The following is a 13337-nucleotide window of genomic DNA, read 5'->3' as shown; positions in this document are numbered from 1 at the left end:
ATTAGGGGCACCTCGGATACCACTGCAGGGGCTGATGGATTCTAGGGTCGGCTGGGCAGTGGCTAGTGTTGTCTGAGTTTTGCCTGGTGGTGCTTGTGATGTCTGGGGGTTTGCTGAAAGGGGAAGGGGAAGTAAGTGGAAGGGGTCTCTCGGTTGTTTTACTGGGAGCAAGAGCACTTTCTTGGAGGATGTGTTTGTTTAAGGGGAACATTCCTGTCCCTCTGAACCCTGCCTGTGCATTTTCAACAGTGGCAGCCTTTCTGCATGCTGGGCAGAAAACTGAGAAAAACTCAGACTTTAATAGCTTTTGTGCTGCCTGTCAGATTAGTAGCAAGATGGGTCTGGCGTCATCCTGAGGTAATGACTGAACAAACAACTGACCCCATTCCAAGAAGAGATCAGCATTTATCCTGCTATTAACTAAGACCTGAACAGTAACATTCTCGGGGCAATGTTGGAGCCACTCACATCGTAGTCGTTTCCCTTTGAAGATAATCATGTTTTAACTGAAAACACCTTCCGCGTTGAAGGCTGTTAAGAAAGCAAGTGGTAGTTTCACCTTTCTCACCTGCACAGACCTCCACACATGGTTGCCCAACCACTCCAAGCACCTTGGTTGAGGAGAACTGGTCATGGCTAGTTCATCTTTTCCTGTGTGTGTGTGTGTGTGTGCATCTAAGTGTGCATTGCTCACAATGCATACTACATCAAGGCTAAAGCACCCACAAACTTTAGATCTGCACAATTAGAAAGGAGATGTTAAAATGTATCTAGTATATGATTTGACATGTATTGATATATTTACTGTTTTTTTTTTGATAAAAGGAACCATCAAATTTCAATGCTGAAGGAGGCTCATTTAAGCTGAAAAGGGTGACTCAATGTACCACAATTCATTAAGGTAAATTGAGCTGCCCATAAAAAATGTATTTTTATTTAAAAAAAGATAGCTAAAGAAAGAAGATGCTTGCTATCTGGTGGAAACGATCACAAAATGAAGTATTAGCCCGTTTTTTTAATCAATGTATATTTTCTTTCCTTTTTTTAAATCAACCGTATCATTTTCAAGAAAGATTTGTCAACCAGAACACTCACCCCTCAGTTCTTTTCACCAAGCTGGATGTGAAGCATTTCCCCACCCACAACAGCAACTATAGAGCAATCAAATCAATTGTTTTGTTTTGTTAAAGTACAGTTCTGCCAGCAATTTGAAAATTCTTTACGGCCATTGCCTGTAAAAAATTAAAGAGCTAGGAGACTTAAACCTTAAACGGCTCATTTTACCTGATGCCCCAATTTACCTGATGACACCCTATTTGTGCTGAGTACGCAGAACGAAAAAGTGTAACAAAGACAATCAATCAATAAAATTAAAATGAATGAAAAACAATCTTAGACCGAAAAAATATGCGATTTTGAGTATTTTAATGTTTCACATGTCATTATGTACCCATGGATTCTTTTCCCAACCTTTCTTCCTTTGGTAATACAACATTTCAGGTTGTAGCTCGAAATGTCGAATTCGGTAACTAAAAATCATGACGTTTCAACTTATTTTTCCCAGTCTTATTTTTTTTTGCCTAGCAATCTTATTCTAATTCAGTTTTTATTATATTTTACTACGACGACTGTTTTCTACAGTCATTGGTAGAAACTAATCGTCCTGTGACGTCAAACGGCTGCGACTTAACGTGTCACTTCCGCAGTGTGCTGGTGTTTACACACAGGAAAATTAATATTTTTAGAAGATGACGGTCAATAAAGCAGACAATATTAGCAGTATCCCCATCGACGGATTCAGCAATTTAAGAATAACGTCGTTATGGACTTTCTTCATGTCGGTAAGCTCAATTTTGTTTCCCCGATTCCAGCGGAGACTAGCAAACTACGCTTCAGCTATTACAGCTAACAGGAGTCTCTTTCAGTTTAATTCAAGTTTGGCAGCTCCATTAACGGTTGTGTATGTGTGTCTCTGTCTTGGTATGCAGGTGCAGTGGTCCGAGCCCTGGCTTATCGGTCTGCTGGTGTTTCATGCTGTGTGCTTGTTCCTGACTTTGCTCACCTGCAAGTATTACAGAGCTCAGATCTGCCACTTCCTGCTCGTAGGTACGTGTCACAAAACAAACTACACTGTTCAAAAAGAAGAAGGAAACTTGATAATCACGTTAAAAGTCTGTACTGGTATACGCTCTGTAATTTATTAAAAACAACTTTAGACAAGCGTCCATTATGCCATTATTGATCCATCTTTATCGGGTTTTTTTTACCCAGATCTATATGTACCCAGCTGTCTTATTATCTTAAATCCCAAACAAGCTTACTGCCTATTGTTAGCTGTAGCATCAGTCTCTCAATTAACATTAACAATGGGAAAATAGAGAATATTTGTATGACATTCATTCCCGTTTAGGCTTTCTTAGGCAAGTAAAATGTGCCTTTGATTTTATTATAATTTGGCGTCAGTAACATATGAGCTGCTTGGCCGAGAAATGTATGGCGTAAGATCAGATAAGTGGATCTCATGTTGTGTAGAAAGATGTCTCAGAATGTTGCTGGTGTTTCCACTCCCTACTTGAAATAATCATGTTAATCATGCAATAATCGATGCAGACATTAAAGCTAGCTGTTACTGTCAAATTAAGCAAGTCTTTGGACCGCTTCTCACCTCCCAAATCTCTCCCATGGCTCCCTTTTTATGGCAACACCAAATGTGCTTGTATGATGTTACTGATTTGCAGTCAGTTTGCATTTCCAGCACCTGCAAGCAATGATAAAGGAGTTGATAAACTCAGTGTTGTATGATTCTGATGAATTGGAAAAATTGGAACCAGCTCTCAAGTTCTCCGTTTCTCAATTTTTATTCCTAGTAAGTGGGAACTAAAACAATCCACTATTTGAGAGCGGAATTCTAAATCACACCAAATATGAAAGTTAAAAATTGAAATCAAAGGTTGATGCAACTTCCTTCATAATGTGCCTGAGTGGTGCTTCTGTGCATCCCTGACCATGCCTGGGCATGCTCCTGATGAGATTGGGGACTGTGCCTTTGGCTCCTGGACAATCTGTAGCATTAACTTACAGTAAATACAACAATTTGTAACATCCAGAGGTTCTCAGTTGTATTGTCTGGGAAACATGAAGGCCATTGAAAGGCATCGTCAAACAGGACAGCAATGACCCCATCCTATATGTGGTACGGCTCATATCATCGGCTGATATTTACATTGATTTTTATACATGTGTTTTCTGTTAATTGTTACTATTGACCTGCCATTAACTCATAAACCTAACTACCTGAATTACTGCTCAATTATTGATGTCATCAAGCACGATTTAAAACCACACATTTACACGGTCGCTAAAAGAGGGAAGGGTATGACTTTCAACATTTTGCTACAGGTCAGACACTTTAACCCGCACATTATTATCAATAATGGGAGCTTTTAATTCTAAGCATTGAAAATAAGATGTAAATGACTTAAAAGGCCTGGTTCTTTGTATCTACCATACAAATGTGTGGATAAAATAGAATAAAGTAGGATGAAAGTAACAGATAAACAGTGAAATTACAATAAGTTCCTGTTTTTTTAAACTATCTCAATTCAATTCAAATCTACGGAGCCCCTCTGATGACATGGCCCAAAAAAAAAAAAAAAATTGTGGCCACAAAATACTACTTCGTGCCCTCGAAATACTTATTTGTGGCCACGAAATACTATTTCAAGGGCACGAAATAGGTATAACGTGCGCACGAAATGCTAATTTGTGGGCACGAATTGGGTATAACGTGGCAACGAATTACGCATTTGTGGCAACAAAATAGATAACATGTGCACATCATATTGATACAATTCCTGGACAGCTGCGTAGAGACATAAGCATAGGAGTAGGCTAAACCTATACACCATGGACAGAGACAGTATGATTGAGTTTTATTTTAGGCTGCGAATGAGCTACAAATGCAAAGCCTGGCAATGCAACGAACCATTATTACGGAGAGACATTTAAACAGGATATTGAGAGCCCAGTTGATTTACGGACGTAAGTACGACCTGGACGCCGGGATAGATTTTATTGTCAACCAACTGCAAGAGCCTGGGAAGGATCACGGTTATCGGTCAAGTGTTTCGTGCCCACAAATTAGCATTTCGTGCGCACGTTATACCTATTTCATGCCCTCGAAACAGTATTTTGTGGTCACAATTTATTTATTTTTTGCACCATGTCATCAGAGGGACTCCGTACAAATCTGCTGATCTGCTTTATAATCACATCACAGTCAGCACAATGAGCTAACAGAACTCTTTCTGTTATTTTACACATTTATTTATTACAGTTTAAGCCCAAAACAGCATTTCTTTCTCAAGTAGAAAAAGTGAAATGCCTTACTAAAATTGCACTTCTCTTTTATATTAAATTATCTCCAAATGTCTTTACACTGACAGAAAGAGGAGTTTCACTGGTCTGCCCCACTTACAACCAAAATGGGGTGTATTTGGCCCACAATTCGAAATGAATTTGACATCCCTGATGTATGTGGCATGATGATGATGATAGTATTAGAAACTGTTAACTGCTCTTTATATAGACTGACCTGGATTCATTACAAAATGCACTCATTAGCAGTAGTGCTAACATGTTAAGTAAAGCTTTAAGCACACAAAAAACCTACCAGTGTGTTGCTGAAACACTCTGAGAAGCGTAATTTTTTTCCATGTCAACCTAAAACACGTGAAAGCACCAAAGTCAGAAGAAGACCTCACAGTAGGGAAAATGGGACCATTTGATGCAGAGTAAGAATCCCTGCTGCGCACAAAACCAGCCAAGCAATGATGCAATCAGGAACCAGACTTTCCAACATTTCCAGTGTTTGTTATCTTAACTATCACCGTCTACAAATGCCTCTCAAAACTATGTCTGAAAAATGACATTTTTTGAACACTTTCTCATGGATAAACTGCAGAAACAAACCCCAACCCCTCATTTTTGACCTTGAAATCTCAGAAAACATATTTACTGGCTCATAGTGATGATGTAAAATAGTTACAGTTAAAAAGCGTAATGCTTCTTAACTTTAAGCCTAATTAATACTGATAAATCTCAAAGCTACCAGTTAACTTCATCATTATTAGTAAATCTGCTATACCTTTTACACGTTTTTTTCAGCTGTTTTTAAATGTAAATGACTTGATGTTTACATGTAGTACATGTAGTACCCGGCTTGGACAGTCTCGGTCGTTGTGTCCTTGGGCAAGACACTTCACCCGTTGCCTACTGGTGGTGGTCAGAGGGCCCGGTGGCGCCAGTGTCCGGCAGCCTCGCCTCTGTCAGTGCGCCCCAGGGTGGCTGTGGCTACAATGTAGCTTACCATCACCAGTGTGTGAATGTATGTGTGAATGGGTGGATGACTGGATATGTAAAGCGCTTTGGGGTCCTTAGGGACTAGTAAAAGTGCTATATAAATACAGGCCATTTACCATTTATTTACCATTTACATGTGTAACCTGTGACTGATATCCCCTCTCTTTACAGTTGGCCTGGTTTATAGTGCTGAATATCTAAATGAGCTGGCTGCCAGAAACTGGAGGTAACACCATTGATCACCCATATTTTCTTTTACTACTGTTGCGCTAAATATTACAGGCGATATGTCAAAGCCAAGAAAATGTTCTTAAGCTTCACTGTTTCTTGCAGGTCCTTTTCAAACTTCCAGTACTTTGATTCCAAGGGCATGTTCATATCTTTGGTTTTCTCGATTCCTCTTCTTCTTAATGCTGTCATCATCGTGGTATGTTTGGCACTTGTTCTCGGCATATATGATTTTTTTTTTTTTAAAGAAAAAAAAAAAAATCAAACTCTCCCTCTACAATATACTTTGACAGATGGTGTGGGTGTACAGGACCTTTTCCACTATGACTGAGCTGAAGACCCTTCAGCTGAAGAGAAAGGCCCGCAGAGAGAAGAGAGAGAAGAATGACTGATCCGTCTCTGCATGTCCATAAATGGGCTTCATTTGGAGGAATTTGGACACTCGGATTTGCTAATCCCGAATTTTGGAAATGGAAAGTCAGTTCCATCGTATGACTTAAAAAGGATTTTTTCATTGATGTCGGTTAATTTGAGGAATGGGTGTCTTTTTTGTTTTTTGGCTGTGACTGTTAAAAACCTGTGTACACTATGACATTTCTGAAGACCAAGGACACTTAGTGTTTTGTATTTAACGTGTGAAAGCATGTTAAAATGCACCCCCTCCCCTCAAAAAGACTATCGTTTTAATTGTCCAGGTGTCTGTTACCCTAAATGTTCATTTTGCTCATTTTTTGATTATCAATATATCAGTCATTTGCATCACTAGTTGCATGAAACTTGGCCAGGGTGTGTTTTTTAGGATTATTTTTAAAATTTAATGATCCCCTCTATAGTGTGGTGTGTAGCAGTGGTTCTCAAACTTTTCACAATGAGTACCACCTCATAAAATAAATGGCTCTTGAAGTACCACCCTTATGACCAACATTAAAGTACAGTAGTATAGGCCACATACAGTTTACACAGACAATTTTATTTCTTATATAAATGCTATTTATTTTAACTGTCATAAACAGGATGTGACAAGTGATAATAATAATAACAACTGTACTACATTAAAACATTCACAGCAGGTGGGATATCAAATCTTTAACTAATGACCTGATTGAAACCTGCTTCCGGGTCCAAACTACTCTGCATTTATTAAAGCTGTTGTGTTTTTAACATGTTGTAACACTTTGTATCTTGTTCTATTTAATCTGAACAAGCCCCTAAATAATTCAATGATCACTGTCGGCCTCTCACGGTTTTTATCATCACTATTCATTTTAAAGCTCAGTTTTTAAAACCTTACGATGTAACTACAACCCAGCCCATGCAGCAGTATATTAATGACTAACCTTATATTGCAGTTCTTCTCCTGACTGAAGTTCTGTCTGTTTAGCATGCGATTACATGGAAAATACACCGCTCTCAAGGCGCTGCTGCTGCGGTGCTACTCCCTTTACGGCCTGGGTGATGGTACTGCTCTCGAGCTCATGGAGAGCACACTCCTTGTTAGGAACAGATGAGAGCGGATTTCTCACGTCTTTCTCCGACAGCAGCAGGGAGTTGGTGAGACCAGCTCCCTGCTGCTGGCCGCAAAGGGTTACCACTCACCCGCAGAAAAAGCAGATTGAATTCTCCTGACTACCAGGAGCTTCAGCATTCAGACAATAGTTCCCGACTCACCAGCAACATCTCCCACGCCCCCACTGATTCTCCCAGGGGCCTCATCGATGGAGGCTAGGATCAGGGCACCGTGGAAAAGGGCTGTGTTTTTATCATCAGTGTGACTCGTGTCGCCTTTGCATACCTCCACAATGGTATATCATTTAATCTTAAGAAAGAAATTGGAGTATTAATGCCTTTCCCACCAGAAGAGCCCAAGCACCACAAGTGGTACGTGTACCACAGTTTGAGAAAGACTGGTGTATAGAAAAGGATATTGGCATATATGCCAACACTGTTTGCTCTCGTACCTTTTTTGTGCCCATTGAGTTCTATTATAATCATATATTTCAAATATACTGTGATCCTGACATGTTATAATGCTTTTCCCTTGAATACCTAATGGCATGAAAAATAGGTTTAGGATGAAATGAGCACTCTCATCACCGGATGTAGGCAAAACTCCAATGTGCAATAATTAATTAATTAATTACATGTGTCGTAAATATTTATGTAATTAATTATTTCCGATTTTAACTAATCATTGCCACATTTAATTAATTATTTAATGATGTATTTAATTAATTCATTATGGCAGTCCTGGCGTTTCATAGGAGTCAACTGTGCCAAAATGAATTAATTATATAATTATTTAAATGTGGCAATAATTAATTAAAATGTGGAATAAATAAATAAATAATGTGTCAATAATTAATTAAATATGTCAATGATTAATTAATTACATGTGTCGTAAATATTTATGTAATTGATTATTTCCGATTTTAATTAATTATTGCCACATTTAATTAATTATTTAATGGTGTATTTAATTAATTCATTATGGCAGTCCACGGGTCTAACCCTTTCACTCCTTTGATTTTTTTCCTCATACTTTTTTTTTTGCCTTTTTGTCAAGTCTGTCTTTGTCTTTGCCGTGTTCTCCTTCGTTTTGTACATAACTGTTTTGGGGGCAAATAAAATGCAAGTAGGGATTAAAACTTCAACTTTTGTTGCTACTCATACCCACAATGCAATGCGCGAAAGTCACGTGGTCTGTCGATCTCCATTGTTCTTGTAAATGCAGTTGGAGAGAGAAAAAAGGACACCGATAGCGATTTTCCTTACTGAGGATTTTGCAACACTGGTCATTTCTGCACGATGAAGCCCACATCGAATTCAGACGAGGATGTTGCTGCAGTCTTGCAGTCTTCCGAAAGCAAAAAAGATAGCACTAGCAATGAAGAAGGGGAGGAATTTCTGCCAGGTAATGAGGAGCCTTGCAGCTCGTCTGAGGAGGAGAAGGAAGATCGAAAAAGTCAGTGGAGATCGAAAAATGGGGAAATCCTGTGGTGTCCCACACACGAGGAGACCCTGCCATATTTTCCTTCTTCCATTTTAACCCCAGGACCAACCCCTTACGCAATTGCTAGGATCAGCAGCCCCGTGAGTGCTTTTGATCTTTTATTTGCGGAGGACCTTATGCAGCTAATCCAGCATTTTACCAACCTGCAGGGGAAGAGGTCGATAAAAGATTGGAAGGACGTAGAAGAGGAGGAGCTGCGGGCTTACATGGGCCTGCTGATCCTGGCTGGTCTGTACAGGTCTCAACATGAATCTACAATAAGCCTGTGGGATGGGGTGACAGGACGTGTTTTTTTTTCTGCTACAATGGCACAAAAAAGATTCCAGCAAATTAATCAGGCCCTAAGATTTGACGATCGTCTTTCCCGTTCAGGTGGCAGGGAGAATAAATTGGGTCCTATAAAGGATTTATGGAGCAAGTGGAGTAGCCGCCTGCCCAAATTTTTTAATCCAGGGAGGGACATATGTGTGGATGAGCAGCTGGTCCCTTTTAGGGGCCGCTGTTCATTCAAACAATATATGCGCCTCAAACCTGCAAAATATGGGCTAAAGATCTGGGCCCTATGCGATGTGAAGACTGCCTATGCCTGGAGGCTGCAGTTGTACACTGGGAGGTCTGAATCAGCAAAGAGGCAGGTTAGTCAAGGAATGCAGGTGGTGCTTGATTTGACAGACGGACTGAAGGGCCACACAGTAACAATGGACAATTTTTTTACATCATTTCCTCTTGCAGAGGAATTGAGGAAAAGGAAGATGGCCCTGGTGGGCACTCTGAGGATTAACAAACCTGAGCTGCCCCCACAGCTGCTGAACATTCAACACAGAGAGTTAATGTCCTCTGTCTTTGCTTTTAGTCACAACGCTGCTTTGGTATCCTACGTGCCAAAGAAATCAAGAAATGTTCTCCTGTTGAGCACAAAGCACCGTGAGCCACAAGTCGAAAGCTCTGGCAAGAAAAAGCCCCAGATCATCCTGGACTATAACAAGTGCAAAGGGGCTGTGGATCATCTAGATCAGGTAAGCACAATTATACATCAATTATTTGCCAAATTATTTACTGTTACTCATTGTTATAACTCTGAGAGTCCCATCAGTTATCTGATAACATAAATGTGATGATGATAGTTTGGATAGTTACAGTGGAGGTTGTATAAATCTATTCATGTCATCTGATCATTTCTCTTTATTTTGCAGGTTTGTGGCAACTACTCCTCCCGTCGGAGGACACGTAGGTGGCCCATGTGTCTGCTGTATCACATGCTTGATGTAAGCTGCTACAACGCTTTTGTCCTCTTCACTGCTGTGGACACAGAGTGGAACAGAGGAAAGGGACATATCCGGCGTCTGTACATAGACCAGGTTGGCAGAGCCCTTATCACCCCGACCATGATGAAGAGAAACTACCTGCCTAGAACACAGTTCGCACTCAGCCTGGTCTTACAAGCCCAAGGCAAAGAGCAGCAGAAGCAGGTGAAAGAGGAAGAGCAGCAGGAAGAGGAGGAAGAGCAGCAGGAGGAGGAGTGGGAGTCGCCTTCCAAAAAGCGGATGCAGTGCTCATCGTGCAAACAGCGCAAAAGGATCATAAACAACTGCAGCAGATGTGGTGCCCCTGTCTGCAAAATCCATTTGAAAACACTTTGTGCTTTATGTTATAAAAAGTAAATTACATCTTTGTTCAGTTTGTTGTTGAGTTTGTTCAGCTCAGTTCAGTTTGTTTTTGCAAAAAAGTGTCATTGATCCAAAAATAATAATGCATCTAAATCAATGTTGTTATCAATTACTGACCTATTACTGTAATAACCTCATCCCAAATATTTTGTTTTGCAACCAATTTTTGGAAAATATTGCAGATTATGTTTTTTTCCAATAAAAAAACAGGGGCCTATATGACAATAATGGTATAGAAATATACAAATATTAATAAAAAAGAATAAAAAACATTATACCTATGGTTAGGTCTAAGGTTGCTGAAAAGATTTGATGTTAATAAAGTGGGGGGGGGAATTTATATATGACATTGTTATAACACATTTGTGAACGGGATCATGTGGGGTCCCGAGGGCAAAAGTTATCTTTTTTTTTTTTAAACTCTCATTGCTCCAAAAATAATAATGCATCCAAATCAATGTTGTCAATTATTGACCTATTCAAGACTGCAATTACCTCATGCCAAATATTCTATTTTGCAACAAATTTTTTGAAAAATATTGCAGATTATAGGTTTTTCCAGTTAAAAAACAGGGGTCTTTATGACAATAAGGGCATAGAAATATACAAATATTAATTAAAAAAAAAAACAAATGAAAAACTGTATACCTATGGTTAGGTCTGAAGTTGTTGAAAAGATTTGATGTGAAAAAATTAATTCATTTATGATATTGCTATATCACCTGTTGCCTTGGGACCTTTCGGGGTCCCGAGGTTAAACTGTCTTTTAAAATTTTAAAGGTACTACAAGGGTTAAATTTAAGTCTTAATAAATTCCGTGTTCTTGCAGCTTTGTATCCCCAGATTGGTTAAACTTATCTGACATGTCAGTAGCTGTGGGAGGTTGGAGGGTCTCTGAAGTTCTATGAATTGTCAGTAGGGCCTCAGAGGGTGGAAACTGTGCAGGACACACTGTGTAATCAGATGTGCCAGTCCCCCAGTGCACAACAGGTTTCTTGCAAGCTTCAACTCCCCACACCTCTCGATCGTGCCAGGACTCTGCAGGACTTCAAAAAGCTCTGAGCACTGGCTCTTTTTCCTCAAGGGATGGGAAAGGCATAAATAGATGTGAATAATATTCACATTGTAGTTTCCTCTCTTTGCAAACAAAGTAACTGTACAAAGTTTTATTGTTTATTATTCCCACCTAGGAGCAAATGTAGCCCCCATTGCCACGAAGGAAGCTCAGGTTGAATCCTCAGCATTCGATGTGCCTGTATTGATGGATAAAGGTCAAATAGATTTAACATGTTTGCTGTTTTGTAGCATGAAAAATACAAAATTGTAAAAAAGGCAGAAACAACTAAAAAGTTTATGTGCAGGTTGGTGGTTTCAGTAAGTCTCTGGGAACGATGGTGCACCACTAGAAGGCAGTATTAGCTAAAATGACATGAGATGTGCAGCTGTCCATACTCGAGAGAATCATTCCTCTGTCCACACTACATTTTTATTATTATTTTTTTATCTCTGCAAAGATTTGACAGGGTGTTTATCTTGGCTACAATGTTGTTTTAAATTTTATTTATATCACTCATTTGTTTTTCCGGGCGGATGAATCTTAATATATATATTGGCGTGCTTTGCCTACATTCATCTGTCAGCATCTATTAAGTTTTGGCAGTGAGCAGTTGGATCCATGGAAGTTATCTAAAAAGATGGGAAGGAAGAGGAACGGTGGTGTTGCACTGATAAAAGGTGGTGTTGTGAGTGTGTGGGTGTGCACACGTGAATCGAGATTGATCAAGACTCCGTCCCTTGTGCTGAAGGCTCCTCCAGAAACAACAGCTGGTGAAACATTACAAGTTTCTCTGTGAAAGCAGGTGTTAAACTCACGTATGTATCGCCTGTGAGACTGCTTATCACAAGACTGTGTTACTACATTTTGAGGTACACCACAACTGATGCAACCATCTCATCTTATCCAGACACATGAGTCACATACAACTGATTAATGATTAAGTACCCTCCCTAGTTTCAGAAGGCCTTTTTCTTCTGCAGCAGAAGGCTAGAGTGAATGCTTTCCCTTGTTTAAATCTGGCTTCAGTTGGTGCGAATTTTGATGCCAAATTCACCAGTTAATGAATCTCACATATGGCTGCTTTCTTTTTGTCGTGTAGAACCGTATATTGCACAACATCCAGTCAGCTGCAGTCCTGCAAGTAAAAACACTTTGGATAAAAGAAGAAACATGCGTTAGAAGGAGATCTGAGGAGATTGTGCAAGTTATTGGACACCGATGCTGATGAACTGGTTAATATCAGTTTTGATGAATGACTTGTATTCTCCGCGGGTAATTAATCATGAAAATCTATGATTAAAGACAGGGAATAAACACAAAAATCCCTGATTTCTATTGCAGATGAACATCGTGCCTTTGTCAAAGGTGCCCGCTAGCCAAAGACACATTGACCCTTGATAACCTTTTTATTGAATATTGTAGAATGTTCTGTACATTGTACACTGATGGATGTAAATTAAGACAAACAACTGGTACAATGTCTACCAAATGTAATGAGCCGTTTATAAGGAAAATGTTGAATATAGTGAGTTAAAAACAGTATAGACACTTTAATAAACAGTTTGGGATTACTGCCGGGAAAATGACATATCAAAGATGAATCATGTATATGGATTATGGCATTAGGGCTGATGCTGAAGCTCGCGCAGGATTTGAGGAATCAAAACTTTATGGCGAGAGCGTTGAAACATGAGTTATTCTAAATAGACTGATCAGCCACAACAGTAAAACTGCTGACAGGTGACGTGAATGTCACTGATCCCCTTGTTACTATGCAAAGTTCTGCTAGGAAAACTTGAGTCCTGCATTTATGTGAATGTACTGTGCTGTGCAAAAATCTTAAGCAATCCCTCTTTTCATTATTTTTGCCTGGAAAATGGCAAATAAATGCAACAACTTATTGTTGCAACTTATAAGTGAATAACTTATAAGTGAATAAACAGCATATATGGCGAAAATAAAGCCTGAAGATACTAATGAGGTTGCAATTTATTGACCACCTTTATTTTGAAAT

General features: G+C 39.4%; 1 protein-coding gene across 1 annotated transcript; it reads left to right on the top strand.

Moving 5' to 3' along the window:
• The first annotated feature begins 1669 nt into the window (after positions 1–1669).
• On the top strand, positions 1670–6750 carry tmem18 (transmembrane protein 18). The gene is made up of 5 exons (XM_085431866.1): positions 1670–1841; positions 1989–2106; positions 5533–5587; positions 5695–5788; positions 5883–6750. Exons 1-5 carry the CDS (start codon positions 1749–1751, stop codon positions 5979–5981), a joined length of 459 nt encoding a protein of 152 aa, XP_085287992.1. The 5' UTR covers positions 1670–1748; the 3' UTR covers positions 5982–6750.
• Positions 6751–13337: the final 6587 nt, after the last annotated feature.

This window comes from Copadichromis virginalis, linkage group LG15 (assembly GCF_057382275.1).
Source record: "Copadichromis virginalis isolate Kocher_CV1m ecotype Utaka linkage group LG15, C_Virginalis_male_GT1.1, whole genome shotgun sequence".
In the NCBI taxonomy this organism is placed as follows: domain Eukaryota; kingdom Metazoa; phylum Chordata; class Actinopteri; order Cichliformes; family Cichlidae; genus Copadichromis; species Copadichromis virginalis.
The sequence above is the reverse complement of the archived record's forward strand: the minus strand, read 5'-3'. Positions and strand labels throughout refer to the sequence as shown.

Excerpts from the sequence above, each read along its gene's own strand:
- tmem18 (XM_085431866.1), top strand. The coding sequence starts at position 1,749 with ATGACGGTCAATAAAGCAGACAATATTAGCAGTATCCCCATCGACGGA. Across the intron at positions 1,842-1,988 it reads TATGGACTTTCTTCATGTCG|GTGCAGTGGTCCGAGCCCTG; the intron begins GTAAGCTCAATT and ends CTTGGTATGCAG. Across the intron at positions 5,588-5,694 it reads CTGGCTGCCAGAAACTGGAG|GTCCTTTTCAAACTTCCAGT; the intron begins GTAACACCATTG and ends TGTTTCTTGCAG.